This window comes from Akebia trifoliata, chromosome 16, assembly GCF_017979445.1.
Source record: "Akebia trifoliata isolate Shusen 1 chromosome 16, ASM1797944v1, whole genome shotgun sequence".
Lineage (NCBI taxonomy): Eukaryota > Viridiplantae > Streptophyta > Magnoliopsida > Ranunculales > Lardizabalaceae > Akebia > Akebia trifoliata.
In genome coordinates, this window is record NC_141390.1 from 32,140,439 (window position 1) to 32,159,577 (window position 19,139).

The following is a 19,139-nucleotide window of genomic DNA, read 5'->3' on the forward strand; positions in this document are numbered from 1 at the left end:
TGACTATGGTTTAACCTGTACGGGCTTGAAAATGAAGAGTGGCGCAAAACAACTTCATAGCGTGAACTTTTTGTTCCACTACGTACTTCTACTCTTAGATACATCTGTTTGCTTCCCATATCACTCTTCAAGGAAACACACATTACACCTTCACTACCAATGCTAAATGGTGTACTCCATTTGTATCCATCCAACCGCAGCTGAAATCAAGGGAAAATTGCATTGACAAGTCAATAACGATGCACTGCAGTTTTTCCAGTGCAAGAAACTAATTAGATCATGATAAAGACAGTATATGCTGACCATCAATAGTTCAACTTTGTCTGTAGATTTCCATTGAAATGGTTTAGGAGGATCAGTGGGATGAAACCATTGCTCCGATTGAGTTTCACATTGTTGCAGAGATATACTCCTACCAACCCTATTGATAAATACACTTTGTGGTTGAAAATGAACGACCTGCATATAAATCAATTTTAGCAAATTATAATTCAGAGAACAAAAGCACAGAATCAACAATATTAACTACACTAGCTTATTAACCATTCTATATATAAATTAAAAAAATTTAGAGAATGATACAGAATAAATTTACAAGATTCATCACTCATGCACAATGTTTTAGATTTTCATTTCGGTGCATACTTTTTGTCTCTCAAGAACTGGACAAAATTATACTTTTGGAAATAATAAGAAAATCATGCGAAAGAAAGGGACCGTCCACAAAGAATTAGGAAATGGTAAAAGTAACATGAATAGGAGCTTTTATTTAAATATTCTACAATAAAAACTATTTGAGATAAGAAAATCAGTTTCAACCAGGTCCAGTACATGTTGGTACTAGTATTTGAGACTCAAACTTACAAATTTACATGCTTAAAATCATATAAATTGACCTGAGTTGAGGTTTATGATCGAGAAGAAAAAAATAAAGGAGATGGTAAATCTCAATTTGGGTTCAAGAGAGCGCTAACACTTTCTTTATTCTATTATAATGTTACAAAAACATATTATCATGTTGGCGTGGATAACAATGTCCATCAACACTCCCCCTTACGTTGGTGAATGGATGTCAGTCATGCCCAATTGATCTTCAGACTCCACATGAACAGAACATAGAATCTTAGACGTGACTTTTATCTAATAAAGTAACAATTGACTTTGATGTATTTGGTTCTCTCATGATACAATTAATCAGCAATAATATTTACGGCAGCGGGGTTTTCTGAAAACATAATAGGAAGCTTTACTTCTATCCCAAGTTTAGTTAAGATACTCTTGATCCACAGACTTCCACAAATGCCATGTCCCATAGTCTTAACCTGGCCTCAATACTCGAACTCACAAACAGTACTTTCTTTCTTGCTCTTCTAGGTTACTAGATTATTACCAACGAATGTAAAATAATCAATCGTAGACATTCTATCAGTAAGAGAACCATCCTAGTCAACATCAATATACAACGCTATATCATGATTAGCATTCAGAATACCCATTAATTCCTATTGCAGTAATTAGTTTGATATGAATATTATTCTTTTCATCCTATTTTAAATAGTCTTCATGTGTTGGAGATCAGAGATCACTACCAATATAGATAAATGAAATAGGTACCTAACAAATTCTAGTACTAAGTACTAACAAGTGATTATTATGTGTAATTTTATAAATACCATTTATTATTATATATAATTTATATGGAGATATTCAATTGCCACACAAACTTTTGCTAACCCCACCCCAATTCTTATGTATCACAAAAGATTTAGCACACATCTTAGGGTGGCGTTAGCAAAAGTTCGCATGGCAATAGAAGCTCTCTTTGTAAGTCCCTTCAACAAGTAATTAATAACTTTTATGTAACTTTTACAATCAATTTTTATCAATATTTTTAGAACATCTTCTTCAACAACGAATATTTTGGTCAAAGTTTACTGCTGATAAATATATTTTCACTGAAATCTTGCATTTTATACCTAAAATTTGATTATTTTGGCCAAAATACACTATTCATAGAAATATTTTGCAAAATGAATAGTGTCTTCTACTATATAATCAAAAGGAAACTGTTTGTCATTTTGTGGCATACCTTATGGAAAAGAAAACATTTCATGGAAATATGTCAAATCTAATACTATGCTTGCAAGAAACAAAATGTTAATGAGAAGTTCAAATAGTTAAACCTTTGTTCTGTCTGATGTCATGTGAAGTACAGCTGAAAGCTTGTAATAAGAACCATCTGAAGCGAATGCCCTGACATCAACCCATTCCTACAAAAGAGATTGAGCTTCATGAGCTTCATGCAATTAAATAAATATTGAAAGATAATAAAACTACATGAAGCCACAATAGAGGGGTAAGGGTAATGATTGTCCATCAATATGGTCTTCTCACCTTTTTTTCTAGCTCAAGAAGAGAAATGCCAGGACTGTAGTATTCAGAATGGCGAATAGCAACAGAAATACCCACCCGGGAGGATAGATATGCCTCATTTCGTGATGGGAATGGCAAAACACTGCCACGGCCTACATAGTCTTGTGGAGATAACATGATAGGGTTTAGACTTGAGTCCTCAATATCTTCTAGTACTTGAATATTTTTCCTTGGACGAACATTCCTCCTATCATTTGATTCTGTAGGACTTTTCAAGGCTAGCTTTGCAGATTTAACTGCTCTAGAGTGCGAAAGGGAGTCGGGCTCTGTGTTTTCCAAAGGTTCAACCTCTACAATTCGATATACCAATGGAAGAGATGAGTCATTACGAATCCAATATGGAACAAAAAACCTGATTGTTTTGGGTGCCGCATTGGTTCCTCCCATATCACGTTCGATGCTAACAAGCAATCTCCTGCACATATAATGGTAAGATAGATCATGGAATTCCATCAAATGCTACACTGGAGAAACTCATACGGGCAAAAGTGCCTTCCCATTCACATATGAAGGCAGCTATTTTTCTCATCTGATGTAGTAGTAGTATTATCACAATTGGTTCTTGGTGCAACTTACAGTTTGTTACCCATTTATCTTGCCCTTAAGTGCGATGCACATGCTCCTCAAGTAATGGCAATACTTAAGTTGTTCGCATGAATGATAAAAAAAAATCTATTAAAACTAATAATTGAGCACAAAATGACAATAGTATTAAATTGATAGTTGTAAAAATTATTTTCTAAAATAATATTAAATTTTATATTTGCAGTTAGATAATTAAATTCTAATGGACATCATTGGAAAGAGCTTTCCAATGAATATATTTTCATTGCAAAAATTGAAAGTTTGAACATCTGTACAACTAAATAGAGAAAACAAAATCCCTAAAATGATGCCAAGTTAGTTGCCAAAAGGAAAGAAAATATAGGAGACGCCATGTTTTCTTACTACTTTGAAATTAACTTAAAATCTTAAAGACAATTTTACCCTTAGAAATTTTTAATTAAAGAACGTTACAATTAAGAAAGAAAAAATAGAGGCAGACTTGACATCGGGACCCCACTTAATAGATACATGCATACCAAAATCGGAGATGTTGGTCGTAAATACTCCCACATGTTGGTCACTCAAATTTTTGCAACGTGTCACACTTTTTTGGGCTGCTCATCCCATGAATGTTTTCTACATGAATTTTTTTAAGAAAAGGTAATTCCTGAATGAAAGGTAAGTTAGTCCCCAAACCTTTTACTTTTCCGGTGAACCATCCAAAACGATGAAACATGGCCAAGAGAAGAAAGATCTAAAACCAGCACAGGATCCTGCTGAAAACCAAGATGCAAGAAATGGTAAATAAGAGCAGTCTCCAAAATGACTTCAAAGAGTACCTGCTTTCTCATTAAAAATAAATTCTCAGTTACCTTTTCCAAAACCCAGCCACCCTGAACAGACAACGTAAGATATATTGGTTTCCGCACATCTGCTGAATAAATATGTACACTCCTGCGAGATAAGATTATACCACGTTGCTGCTCAACAGTATTTCCATCTTTTGTTCCTTCCCAGATTTTAAACTCTGCTGGGCAAGGAAGTCTGTTATCCAACTTCAGAGGAGAATTGATAGAGATTTTCCAATCATAAACAGGTGCATTTAGCTCAGTTTGAAGAACTGAGGCATCTGTGCCAATGCTGAGCCAGAAATATTGCTTACTGCTAGTATTTGGATTACAATGCAAAATAATATCTTTTTTCTCTAGCTGATTCAACATAAAATTAGAAGTTGGAATTGCATTTCCAGCCTGCATGGTATTTTGTCTAGAAAGCGAACCCTGATCAGTGATGGATTGGTCATTTCCAAGAGCATAGCCAGCACCCCCAAAAACTGTGCGCCCCCATGAGTATGGAGGTTCAGGAAGTTCAACACTAGGACGAACTTGTAAACATAGATCAGATTCCTTTGTTATACTTCTCCAAGGTAAAATAGCTGATGATCCTGGACTTATGACAGTGACAACATTCTTCATGCTATTATTGTTTTCTGTAATTAACTGTTGCCTTGTACGAACCCAACGCCTTCGGCGGGTAAAATCAAGAGATGATTTTGTACGTGTTTTTGAAGAAGTTAGAGGCCAATTTAAGCTCTGATAGTCAGGTCCATATGCCCAACCATCAACATCCACAAATTGGGATTTATCAACGGTCCAAGTAGATGTCCATCGCCACCCAGGAGGGAGATGAGGCTCAAAAAAATCCTTAAAATAAAGTAAGCATAAGTTATGTTCATAAACCATCTTTAGACATTGAAGAATAGAATTGAACTAATGTAGATGGAAAATGTGTATGAGGTTACACTCACCTTGGATGAGTGTGAGAAGTCCCTGTTACTCCAGCGCCCAGGATCATTACCACGAAAACCAGTCCACTTGTTTCCCCAACCAGAAATTGGTTGATATCGCTGGTTCTCAAAGATCTCTTCTACCACAACATTATGATGGCTTGTTTGTGAACTGGAAAGAGTATGACTATGAAGCATAGATACAGGACATACACACATATCAAAGTTAACATCTGAATCATTTACGACTGTTGCCAGACCCCTGAATATCGCATGCTTCTTGCCATTCTTCATGACAACTTCCAAGGCAAGAAAATTTTCTTTCAATGTTTTTGGAACAACTGACAGTGGTAACAATGCCCGGAAGCTCTCCCATGGCCCCTCTGGGCTAAACCCAACACAGAAACCAACCTCCCTATCAATTTTGTTCCCACCTTCCATCTCCCTCTGAAAGTTTGCAATTGTTTTCCTTTCAAAATAAGACGTAGAAATTAACAAACATCCAGAATCAAGCACCTCTCTATCAGTGTTCAATTTCCCCTTCAGACACAGAAAATGGATAAGAATATCAACATCAAAGTTTTATCCCAAAAATTTGGGGTTCGATAGGCATTGGATAAGAAAGAAACTAAAACATTAGACAAGAGATGCCCAAGCACTGAAATGACATACATCCAAACTCATGCATGCAGCATGCTTGCATGCATGAAGCAAAATGAACTCACCCTTTTTCTTAGTGGACATGATACAATATTTTGTACATCAGATGATGCATGCAACATCCTTACTGAAGAAACCTTTTTCAATGTATTTGCGCCATGTCCAGTAGGAATAGAAAATGCACCAACGACTTCACCTATATAGGCAACACCATGATTTTGATAGTAGTCAATCAGAACATATTAGGAAACCACAATCTAATTTCATTTGTCTCTCTAAACAGTTATTTAGACCCTACTAAACAGGGGACCAACACCAAGAATGAAACCCTACTTGCTATATCACCACTAAATTTTTAAATGGAAATTATGGCAAAATATTCGAAGTTAAAACCAAGCATAATCTCCTATGCAAGGTTAAAAATCTTTTTTCAAAGGTTTGTCTTGGCTAGGTGAAAAAGCCGAGACCCAGAAATGAAAAGCATTCATAAGATGTAAACAACGTTTGGTGTTAGAATACTAAAAATAAAATAATATTCACATATTAAAATAAAACATTGCACAATGATGATGAACTAGCACAGCATCAATGATATAAATTTGAACTTAGAGACAGGAGTTGCCTGATCAGGCATTTTTCAATGTGAGTGAAACTAAATTCTAACTTAAAAAATAGAAAAAGATTAATGTTCCAAGAAATAAATACCTTTCCCAGCTTTTGCTGCAAGGTTTGTGACTTCGACTTCCAGATTAGCCATTCCCTGCACCGAAGCAAATATAAATAATTCCCTTAGGATGAAATTTCAACTTGATAAACAAAAGGGTTGCTTGGAAAACAACGACCACTATTTTTCATTCATCAAATATTTACAGATTCAAACTGTCTGGTGAGAAGCCATTACTTGGCAAAACAAGTGTCATTGTCTATTATTTATTTACAGGTGAGGGGTGCCAACCATGAGTGTAGTCTTCTTTTTTTTTCTTCTTTTTTTCTTTTTTTATCTTTTATCTTTTTTCTTTTTTTGAGGTAAAGGGTTAGTGGTTAGCAAGGTGAAAGTGGGTTCAAGGAGATTTGAACCTAAGACGTGTGAACAACATTCCACACGTCTAACCAACTAAGCTAAGTTGCACTTCTTTTTGTATGTAACTAATGGTACAGTCCAACTCTCAATATTCAATAATGGCTACATAGTTGCTGTTTCATTTTCTCAATATTAAATACTGCAATATTTTCTTTTTCATTTTCAAAATATTCTACACTTTCTAAAGTAATTTTTCATTATAATTATTTTGGTCAACTTGAGTCATATCCAACATGGATCCCATGCCCGCATCTATGACTTGTGTCGAGTCAACATGGGTACCTAAAGATCAAAATAGTTAAGAAAGATCTTAACTGAATACATGCACTTTGGATGCTTCAAAAGATATCTATAGCAATGATCCTTAAAAAGAAGGATGACGATGGATGCTTCTCATTTCCCTTGTGAGGGTAAACCTTAGGCTAGACCACATTATTTATATCATAGATTAAATTTCGACATATTTTCATGAAATACACTTAAATATTTACATTTCCACAAGGTCCAATATGAAACTTAACTAACAATTTCTTTTTTTATATATTTAAGTGGAATTCACTATTCATTGGTGAAATATTTCAGTAAATAGTGATATTTGATCAAAAGATTATTTTTTGGAAAAGTACTCAAAAACTATTGATAAAAAATTATAAATTGCTTGTGGAAAGGATTTGGCCAAATATTTCAGTAAATAGTGTATTTCGATCAAAACATTATATTTTGGAAAAGGTGCTCAAAACTATTGATAAAAAAAAAAAATTATAAATTGCTTGTAGAAAGGATTTGTAAATTACATAAAGTAATTAGTTCACTAATAAAAAAATTGCATATATATTCATACTAATAATGAATAAATTATGATTAGTTAGGTATCTGTGTCATCTTATTTTGATGTATTCTAAGCATATTATGTCAATACAAGTACACTTACAATCATCCATGTCTTAATTAATTGGATACATTAGTATATTCATTCATATTTATACCACTAGAAGGTGGCACGTGCAAAAGCACATGTATCAAAAGGGCTTATCTGTAGTTTAAAATGTTGAGTAAATGATTTTTAATATTAGATAGTGAAAAGGATATTTTTGCAATTTTGAAAACTAACCAACAACATTATTCTAGCGTGGTGGGCAGCAATTTTATTGACTTTTGACCAAAATGTCCCTGATTATATTAAGTTTAAATGTAAAAGTGAGGGCATTTTTGAGATCTAAAATTTGGTGTCAAAGCACTTTTACTTGGCCTTCTCTCATTATAATAGTAAAGATATATGTACGTATGTATGTATGTGTATGTATAACACATGAACACAATGCCTAATAGTTTTTTTCATTTAATCAAGTGATCAACATATCAAGGTGTAAGTAGTTAATGTGGCATTATTATTCCCATTTCCACGTAGAGTACTATGTTTTTCACTATCGGATCTCAAATATTTGAGAGTATGAATAGTAGAACATTGCCCATAATTCTTTTTATTCCCATCCTTGCTAAAATGCTCGCTTAACCAAAACAAAAATAAAATATGTACTGCCTTGTCAGAAAATTGGAGTTTGTGAGACCACTTAATATCACTATCAAAAAATTCGGAGATCTTTTTCGGAAACATGGAAAAATATCCCAAATAAGAGACCAGCTGATTAGTCGAATCGCTAAATCCCCCCCCTTCCCCCACACAAGGGCTTCAACTATATTCTGAAACTCTCCCAACTTTGAACTACGGCTCTCTCCATCAAACCTATCTTCTTCTTTATCATTTCAAGGTTTATTGGTCTTTTTTACAACCTTGATATTTCCCTACAAACTCATCAGCCTCAACCTTCATTCTTCTTCCAAATCTTACTAAACTTCAGTTCCAAAACAAGAACCTTGGTTTTTCCCTGAAAACTCATCCTCTCCAATCTCTAGGGTAAAATGTTTATCCTTCAACGTCAAGATTCTATCTTCTTCAACCACCAAATATAAAGAACAAGAAAGAGTTTTTAGGGAGGTTGAAGATAATTGGATTTTGGGAAGAAGCATCCCCCCCCCCCAAAAAAAAAAAAAAAAAAATTCATTTGTATAATCCTCCCAAAAAATTGAGACTTTCTGGGATTCATCTAGCAGAACCCCTGCTGAATATAGTCAAATCTGAGCTTGGTTACTATTCTTAATGTGGCGTCATATGAACTATAATGCCCAGCCACCACTTAAACCTGAAGTTGTGAAACCCCCAAATTAATTAGAATAAATGCATGAAACTGCATTTTAAAAACCAAGGATACCTTTCGAGGAATTTCGAATATGAAAAGTTCATTCCACTTGGCTGTGCCCTCCTCCAAGTCATTGGTCTTAGAAATTGAAGGTTTAACACATTTAGTCCTTGCACTCTGAGGAAAAAGCTTCTGCTGATCTGCTGCATGACTATCAACAACGAGACGCAAAGCGCAAAAGAAATTATGACCATTGCCATCATCAATAATTGGTAGACCCTGCAAAAAGTACAATGTGGTCATGCTTTTATTTTTCACAAAATATTGGTTCACAAGGAGATAATAAAAAAACTTTGGATATGTATACAACCCTGGACTCAAAAATCTGTACAGAAATGTAACAGCGTGTTTCCCTTGACTCAGCCGCAACATTTAACCTATCTGAAAACCTTGGAGGTGGTATCCATGCAGAAGCACACTGTCCATGATGTAGGAGCTCGACTGTTTCAGAATTTTCCTCAGCCTTCTTCAGGTAGATGTCACATCCAAGTTCATTATCTATAACCACTGTCTGGAGATCATCTACATCCAATGCAGAAAAAGTTGAATCATCTTCCAGTTTAAGATGACTACCAGCTTCCTGAAATGATTGTGTACTAGTCAGGTGTGTCAAAAGGATCTGCTTGCATACAAATCAAGAAATTATAAAGAATTGGAAATGTATTTTTACCTCATTTAATTTTCTTGATTTTTGCTCGAGTTCTGCATGTCTTCTCCATGAATTAATAGTTTCTGCAAACATTTCGAGATTCGCAGCACTTATGTTGAGATTTACGATATTTGTCGCAGCAATACGCATTCGCTTTCCAATTCTTGATGGTAGACGTGAATCTGTACCATAAGTTTCGAATCTACAGAAACGAATGAATTAAAAAATCCACTGAGGGTCATTAATGATTCAAGGAGTTGTTGACATAATAAGAAACCAAGCACTATAATTAGAGTTCAAAAATATATTACTTGAATATACCATCAAAGGGCTCCACAAGAGGCTCCCATGCTTCTAGTTGTGTGTTGAATGTTGATGCAGCAATTGAAGCTATTAGTACTGCATTCATTGATTCCACTCGACCATGTGTTGCAAGATTGACGTTTGTGATTGTCGTGTCAAATAGCGGAGTCATCTAAAAAGGCCCACCAAAATAATGATTAACAATAAATACAAAACAATAGGATCATACTCAATATACAGGCAATGGAAGATTTTATTCTTGAGGATGCATACCATTCCACATAAGCTGTCTAGGACAGTCAGAGAGCAGCATCTTAGCTTCATCTCGGCACTTACATTCTCCCGTGTTTTAGGTTTCACGGAATCACCGATACTGTACGCCAAACGGGTAGATGGTTTCTTCAGATCTGATCGTGCAAGGAAAGTGCATGCCTAAAGAAACAAAAAACTATTTTAGAATCACAAAATTCAGTTACCAAGGACCTACGTCAACCATATATGTCAATGTGCTCAGTGTACTCTTATGCACATGATATGTACCAGATATTGCATGGATAGTTGTAGCTTACAATCTTCTCAATTCTTATTGTACCATTAGTCATTTCTTAACTCCCAACAATTTGCTTGTTTGTTGTCTACAAAATGTGAATGGATCAAGGTATTAAATTTTGATTTTGGGGTCTATTTTTGTTCGTCTGGAAATGAAAATTATTTCAATCAATGTAGATATTAATACAATTTCATGGAAATGTTGTGGGAATGAGGGAAAGACTTCGGAATTTTTCATTGAAACTGCAGGAAATAATAAGCAAACAAGAAAAAAAAAATCCATAAGCCATCAAACTAAAAGGAACAACAATATATATAGTAGGGTAATAATAAAAATTAGTAGCATTTGACAACACAGCGGCATATGTATTTAAGAGCCCGCTAAAAATAATTATATTCTTAATGAAAGAAATATTTTGGTCAAAATTTATTGTTCACCAAAAATATATATATATATTTATTGGTAACCAAAATATTTCACTAAATGAATACTGATTTCCACAAAAATATACACAAAATGAAAATATCAGTAAAATTTCATTTTGAGCATTTTATAAATGAGAATATTTTGGAATGTCATGGAAAGATGTAAAAAATTACTACTATGGAATGGATACCATAACAAGTCTTATTATCAAAACACTCTGCAATATTTGAAGTGTAATTACATGTGGCATGCTGTAAATGGAAAAAAGAAGAAGAAGACACTTTGCTTAAGAAAGCTTTAAAAAAACCATATTATTAAGATATTGGATAGGAAATCCATGTCAGTATATGTCTTCCGGTTTTGGGGAACAAGGAGTCATTTCCCCATTTCTTGCACCATTGTCCATGTCGATATACCATCCAGGCCAGTTTAGCTATGCATGTATTCGTTCAATTGAGTAATAAATAAAATAAAAAGGGCTTAGACCCATAGCTCAGTTGGTTTGACACATTGCAAAAAAACTTTGAGGTCATGGGTTCAAGTCCAGTTAAAAACACACACACACACAATAAAAATATTTGGGAACAAAAATTAAGTACAAAAAGATATATGTGCTAAGAACAAAGAATATAATATTTTCATAAAAGTTCAACATGAGAACTGCAACTTTGAATGGCTAATTAAAACTTAAAATAATCAGATAACAGGTATGATACCTGATTTTCAACTTTCCAAAAGCTCCAACAGTGAGAGCCCTTTGAACTGGATGACCTTGAAATGGGCACCTCTAGAATATTAGCTGGGCCTACAAGATCCATCCGTGGACAGCAAAAGGAATCCATACGTGGGGTTCATCTGTTCTCGACACTATGCATCCCAGAGAAGCATAACCAGGGGGTGCAATTGGGTACCAGAAGAAAGCTTCATCAAGACCTCTCCTCACTATATGGGCAACTTTTGAGAACTGCACTGGCTTTGCAGAAACCTCGGGACTATCACATTTAAAAATTATTCCCAGCGCAGGTGGTTCTAAGCTGTGATTCAGAAAGTAAAAGAAAAGAATAATTAATAATATGAAGGAAAACAAATCTGATAAAGAAGCATAGAAAGATAAAAATGTCTAACCCTTCGGTAATGCAATCACCAAGTATGGAGTAACCAGGGCGTAGTATAGGTCGCCATATCGAGACTGGCCGACGAAGATCACTACCCTTGTCCCACCAAACCCTCTCAAAATGTGGAGTCGACATATAACAATTACTTTCTCTCGAAATTGATCTGAGGATGTCCCATCCAGAAGAAGTTGAACTGTGTTTACTTCCTTGCTGACTTCCATATCGATGGTCAACAACAACATTTGAAGGTGGAGTTTGGGCAAAAGAATGATGCTGATTCGCATTCCATAAAAGAACATGACCCAAGTCACAACTATTTTTCTTGGAAGGGAATTCTGCTTCAGGATGAGCATAAAATGATCCAACAACATTGTCGATACGCCAGATGCTAAATCCAGACAAAAACCTTGGATTTGATGGAATGCTAAACATGCATTCTGTATATGTGGTAGTTGTCACAAGATCAGAACGTATGCAATAAACAATGTGATTTGGGGGTGGTTGGCTTCCTATGTGTGCTACGCACCCTAATGCTGAGTAACCAGGCGGTGGAACAGGCATCCAAAGTGAGCAATCACCATCAATCTCAGATTGTCCTTTGTCTGCTATAAATCCTTGAATACTAGAGAACAGACCAATGAGCTTGAAATAGAGAGGCTTCCGGACTCGCCCATAAGTATTACTCACCGCCATTACTGCCTGTGAAGGAGGAATTGGCCTAAAGATGCAATTAAGTTAGTATCACCAAATATATCACTATCAAGAGAACAACAAAAGCAAGAGTCTGCCTTCTGATACTAGAAAACTATTAAATGTTAAAACTTAATTAAAATCAATCATAAATCCAAAGATTTGTGAAGTCGGCTAAAGGAACCCTCTTCCTAAATTCCACTCTGTCCAAAGACAAGTATTTTGTTACTGAGAGTGAGTTCCATATCTGTTCTCACCATGTCCATCCATGTTCTTTTCCTCTCGCTCTTACACAAGTTTCAAATTTTATAACAAGATAAAATAATGAGATCCGGCAGATCATAACATATTAAAGATATGGAAGTGCTATTAAGGAGGAAGCTCTAATGGGTATATGCATCAACAATCTCCTAACGAAATACTCACCGCTCTATGGCAGTTTTTACTCCAATTACAGATGCATCATATGATCACTATTCCTCTTATATTAGAATCAGTGATGGTACTCCTTGTGTAACCATTGATGTTGTTTGTTTCTTTTCTTTGTTTTTTCTGCGAGGCCTTCTCGGCCTCCTTGTATTCTGTTTTTCTCTTTTAATATACTACATTTATAAAAAAAAATAAAGAATCAGTGATGGTACTAGTTCTTATATTATTTTTTTGGTAAGTATAATTTTATGCCGAAAAAAGAAGGTCAAGGTGACCCTCCTTTACAAGAGAGAACCTGCCTTACATTCACATTGAGCATAAAAGATCGCATCTAAATACAAATCTTTAAAAATTACACCTTGAAATCCTTACTTGACTCGCACCAGAGAAACAATAAACCTAAAATGTCTAAGATTGAGTCTTGAATTGATTGCTTCTTCCCTTGGAAGACTTCTGTTTCTCTCCTTCCAGGTTCCCCAAGAGCTCGCAAAGGAAATATTGACCATTGGATTTTTTTTCCCTCATAGAAAACGCATTTTAAGTTCTTAGATAGCACTAGCTCTTATATGTACTTCATATGACAACATATAATTATCCATCTCAACAAAATCAGGTTAGACTGTAGAGCGTAGGATTTCTTATGAACCAAAGCAGCATACAAAGCATACCTTAAGAAAAATGAGAAAAAAAATGACTTTCATTTCCTGTCATTAAAGGCTCAGTCAAGAACAAAAGAAAAAGGAATCTTTCTTCTACCTTGATGTCACACAATCACCCAATATGACATAATTTGAAGGAGCTCGAGGCCTCCAAAAGGTAAGGTTGTAACCATGCTCACTCCCTGCAGCATCAAATTTCACAAACCCAAGTCGGTAAAATAATTGCAAACACTTCTTTTCAGTTATACTACAATCTGGACATTTTGCTTTTTTTTAATAGGTGAATTTTGGTTTACTGAAGTAGAACCTGAGCAACCAGGAAACAGCATACTCATAGAATGAGAATAACATGGATGACGATGTTGAGATAGTTAAGTGGAAGGTTTAGGAAAGATAAATTTAGAAATGAGCACATGCAGGAGAATTTAGGAATAGTCCCAATAGGTGAGAAGATAAAAGTTGATTGAAATGAATTGGGAATGTATAACGAATACAGTTGAAGCACCTTTGAAAGGCCGAAACTGAAGTTGATCGAGGAAGTAAAATGAGATGAAGGTATTTGTCTTATCAGAAGATATTGCTCTAGATAGAGCTGAATGGCGAAGTTTGATTTATGTGGCCAACCCCTAGTAGTTTGGACAAGTGTCGAGGGTGACATTACCAAACAAAAATAAATGAGAATAATGAACAAATGAAACAAAACAATTTTAAACAAAATAAAAAAGAAAACACTCGGAATACCATAACAAGGTATACAAATACCTTTCTGTGATACCCAAATTCGATCAAAATTGGTACAAGAAGCCAGTGGACAGGCATTTCCAAGTTGTAGTGTAGCAATTGCTTGATTTTGCAGGTTAAGCACGAGAGAAATAACACTCAAAGGAAGGCGGATGCAAATATCTGTTGATATCAGAGATATATTTGTCTTATCTTTAACAGAAGTGTGTCCCCCAGAAATATCCACTGGATCAAGAATGACAAGACCAGAACCAGCCTCAACAGTAAGATCTTTCACAAGGGTCCGTATCCAAGTATCATTTTCTTTTGAAGCATACCTGTTGATAACAATTGTTAATCACATTTCAAACTGTTACTATTGAGCTAGGAATTGTATCAGATCTTGGTGAGATACAAGGAAACTGGTTGAACAACTTATTTCTGAGATGATATGAGCTTAAGAAAGAAAAATAACATAGTAATTCCCCCATAAACTGATATGTGCTATGTAATGTTCATATTACCTTTTTTATAAGGGAAGCCGAGGTGGCCAACCCGGATACAAAAGATGGTCAACGGAAACCCACAGAATAATTCAATAACTAGGACAGCTATGCTAGTCCAGTTTTCCTCACAAAAACTCTAAAGGCCACTACTTACATGGACGCATCTACTCAACCTCAATAACAAGTGAAAAGGGCTCACCTTTTTGTTTAGCAAAAATAGATATTTTATTTAACATTATCAGAAACTAAACTGAAATCGACATATGATGATAGTATCAATTTTATGATTGGTTATGATGATAGGGTCTTGTAAGACCAAATAATTACTTAGAAACTTGACTTATACTTTTGACAGACACTTCTAAACTCAAATTATGAAAAAAAATTCCTTTCTCATTGCAATAATCATGCACTTTATCCTAAATATTAGGTCAGCACAAAAAAGATAATTTTTTGTCAAATGTTAAGCAGACTAGGAACGAAGAAAAAAAGGAAATCTTGGGATCATCTGCTTATTGGATACATTATTTCATTGTCAAATTAGTCACTTCATAAATTCTCATATTCCAAATGATAGGGATGGACATGTTTTTATTCTCATTCATGTTAGATAATGCTGGGAAATTTGTAAATAAACACATCTTTTTTCTTTTTTCCTTTTTTGTTTGAGAAAAACAAAAAAATACAAATATAAGAGCCATTTTTTTTCACCTGATGGTATGCCCATGTTTTTATTCAAATTGTGAGATTCACAAAGCAGTCGAAGGAAAAAAAATTATCTAAATGATTTGTGGTAAGAATAAAAAGGTTTGTGCTAAGATTTGTTTCAAATCGTTAAATGGTAAATCATAGGGTTTAAATAACAATGGTCAAGGTATCTATCTGTTGGGAAAAGGTAGTTTTAAAATAAATGATTTTTGTAATAAATGATTCCCAAGGACATTTAATAATATTGGTAATAAATCCTTGAAAGGATATCCATGTTAACCATTTTATAAGTTACCTACATGCAGAGTTTTGTAACGTGATATTTTTCCCTTCTTCAGAAACATCTCATGAGCTTCAACAGAAACGATGAACAGATTTGAAATAAGCTCATCACCTTGGAGCTGGACAGAACAAACAATTTTTTTTTATTATCAAGTACCAAGCCAAATTGTATGGCTTCCTTGGTGTTGCATCAGGTCGTCCTGTTTCTGATGAGATCAGTTATTGGTGAAAACAAGTTTTTAGCCCAAGCAGGCCTACTTCAAGGCAAAATAAACATTTTAATTTTTTGAAGATGGAATCCGTTTATTTGGAAAAGTCAGCGATAGTTGATACCCCAACTTGGTCAAAACCCCTTCTTCATTCACTTACTTGCTAACCCACTTGCCTACTGGAACCAAGGAAAGGAGAAAAAAATTCATATAATTAATTAATTAAAAAAAAAAAAGTATCTATTGAGAAAGAGGTTACTCACATGAAGCTCAGATCCATTTTTGCACGAAGAAGCTTTTCTCCATGTAACGAATCATCCAGGGATGATTTTGTACTGTCATAGAAGGTAAACTCAGGAGACACAACCTACAAATCTCAGGAGGATTATGTTCAAGTAAGAGTTCATTCAATAAAACCACTAAATGTTCAATATCATCCAAAACAAAGATATATTTTGACCTTCCAGTAGGTACTATGTTTTAGGGGTGATACTGAACAATATCATTTGGCACTATCTTTTATTAGTCTTAGAAAAGTTTTACGAAAGTGTTTTACATATTAAGGTATATGCAGTTAATGTGGCACAATTATTCTCATTGCCATCCATATAGACGAGATGAAGGCTCAAGATGAGCTACCATATGGGCTAGCTCTTCTTCTTTCAAGGGAAAATAACTCATAAAGTAGGGATTCAAAGATGCACTCCTTGCTAGCTTAACCTGCCATCAGACTCTCAAATACATGCACCATGAAGTAGAACCAAGGTATTCAATTCTAATTTCAGCATATATTTCAGTCAACCTGGAAATGGAATAATCCATGGAGATATTTCGACTGATGTGAAAATAATTATAATATTCATAGAATGATGGAAAGATTGTATAAATTATTGTTTAAACTTTTCTAAAATAAAGCATGCAGGAAACAGACTAGTACACAATCAAATTAGAATAGACAACTATGCGGAGTGTGGAAACGAAGCTTCGCCATGTTATATTCTACATTGGTGGTTGGTGCATAGTAAGCCTGCCTCCAAGGGGTGAGCCAAAAGTTGATAAGGGCCCATCACATGGCATTTGTTTTTGTGATATAATGAGTTATGAGGGTTGTTATCATGCTTATGTATAGCATCGTCCAAGCCTTGTTCCAAAGATTGGGGTCAGCTTATCATGCTCATTTTATCATTTCCTCAAATATTAGTGTATTTTCCAACATTTCTAAGCTAACAAAATTTTTACATAACTTCATATCACATCAACTTCCTAGAACAGATATGATTTTTAACTGAAAAAAGTTCAGGGTGAAGCCGAAGTTCAGAGCATGAAACAATGAATGCTAAACACACAATTTTTTATCAAAAACTCACTAAGAATAGCCTACCTGAGCTTCAAAAGTAACACTCTGCATCTGATTCACATCACTGTCAGTATAAGCCAGAGCCACAGATGAACTTTCAGATGATTGATGTAAAAATTCTAGGTTCTTTGTGTCATCATCCGAAGTGAAGTTGTCCAACAGAAAAATGTCAACACCATCTTCTACCGAGACTGAGTAGCTGCTCTCATTGCTTAAATATGTATACTTCCTTAACAGTGCACCATTCTAATGAATGAATAATAAAATTTAATGTCAAGCAACATTTTAAAAGATTGGAAGAAAGCACCAGCTTAACTAAATGAAATGCTATAGATATCTATATTTCCAAAATAAGCATTATAAACACAACATTAAGTGATTATCTAAGAGAGGATTGGTGTAATCCATCCACCATACACTAATTCATTAAGTTGTTAAACAAAACAATGTTTTGACATTAGAAATCTACTTCATCAATTTATGGTGCATAGAAATGGTTTCTTCGTATATTTATTACCTTATCCTCATTTAGAATTAAATTATGGCCAAAATAGTACATTAAAGTATAGCCAAACCGGCACCAACCAAAACATTCAAGTGAAGGAATGTTTCGTTTAGGAATGTTCAAAAACCGGTACATACCGGCTGGGGGTCAATACATTCCAATACGATACGATATTTTTGAACCATTATGCAGTCCGAAACAAGCATAATAAAAATAAAAATAAAATAAAAACATAAATATGTCTTGTTTTAGTAACAGGTTAATAATTCTCATGTTTATTAGCTATTTGCAACTTGTCATAACTTCATCACAACATACCTACTTGTTATAAAAAAAAAATTGGGTATTCAAGAGTGACAGAGAGTAATGAGAAAGTAATTAAGAGATAGATGGATACATAAATGAACGAGAGAGAGAGAGAGAGAGATATTTAAAGTTTGGCAGGGAAGGGAAGCATACGTACCTCAATTTTCACATTCATGAACCGCAACTTCTTACCACGTCCAATTACAATAATAGGATAAAATCTAGAAGATGAAATTTCTTTCAAATTGGCTTCTTCGCTTAAACAAATAGTCCCTCCACAACCATCATATATACATTCATCAATCCCCAAAGCATCCACTATTAACTGCCTAGTTGGGGACAGGTGCACCACATCATCTCTCTGTTTGTAGAGAGGTGAAGTGAGTACTATGCTGTTGTTGCTAGCTATTGGGTCATTCTTAGGATCCAACGTTTCCTCCCTTCCAGTTATAGCTCCCAATGCTGGCACAAAAAATTCACCCACAGCAAGAAGGAAGTCCAAAACAACAAGAATACGAGGCTGCTGGACCCGAACAACAAATGATTGAGAAGATGATCGGAATCTGTAGTCCACCAACAGCATGGTCGAATTCACAACATCCCAGCCAGGGGCACCCTCTAAGTTCTTCCTCACTGAGTCATCATTACTTGAGGAAACGGGAAAATTTCCAGTAGAACCTTGTTTTGAAACATCAGAGGTAGAGCCAAGCATTAGACGCATTTCAGGCCTTGTACCGGGACGGATGTCAATAATAGAAAATAAGGGAATAGTTAAATAAAGATCTGTTTCAGACATTGAAGTCATCCGATATGACACCCAAAGACCTTCTAGCTGGAGAAGCATAAAACATGAGAACCAAAATTAGTTTGAAAAAAAAAATTGCGAAGATATCAAAGAGCGATAATATCATGGTCTGTCGCCAAAAGGAAAATCAACGTAAAGCTACACAAAATCAAGATT

The 19,139-nt window shown here is 34.8% G+C and overlaps 1 protein-coding gene across 1 annotated transcript in view; it reads right to left on the minus strand.

The window, feature by feature from the left end:
• The window catches only part of LOC147383661 (uncharacterized), a 57,131-nt gene that overhangs the window by 6,179 nt on the left and 31,813 nt on the right, over window positions 1–19,139 (minus strand). Inside the window, 22 exon segments of the mRNA XM_086427328.1 lie at window positions 16–200; window positions 304–459; window positions 2,184–2,270; window positions 2,395–2,848; window positions 3,676–3,755; window positions 3,852–4,682; window positions 4,787–5,305; window positions 5,491–5,621; window positions 6,131–6,185; window positions 8,777–8,983; window positions 9,075–9,344; window positions 9,435–9,615; window positions 9,725–9,888; window positions 9,990–10,148; window positions 11,409–11,542; window positions 11,545–11,726; window positions 11,818–12,525; window positions 13,683–13,767; window positions 14,348–14,643; window positions 16,274–16,377; window positions 17,392–17,613; window positions 18,336–19,010. Coding sequence (XP_086283454.1) covers window positions 16–200; window positions 304–459; window positions 2,184–2,270; window positions 2,395–2,848; window positions 3,676–3,755; window positions 3,852–4,682; window positions 4,787–5,305; window positions 5,491–5,621; window positions 6,131–6,185; window positions 8,777–8,983; window positions 9,075–9,344; window positions 9,435–9,615; window positions 9,725–9,888; window positions 9,990–10,148; window positions 11,409–11,542; window positions 11,545–11,726; window positions 11,818–12,525; window positions 13,683–13,767; window positions 14,348–14,643; window positions 16,274–16,377; window positions 17,392–17,613; window positions 18,336–19,010 — 5,885 coding nt within the window.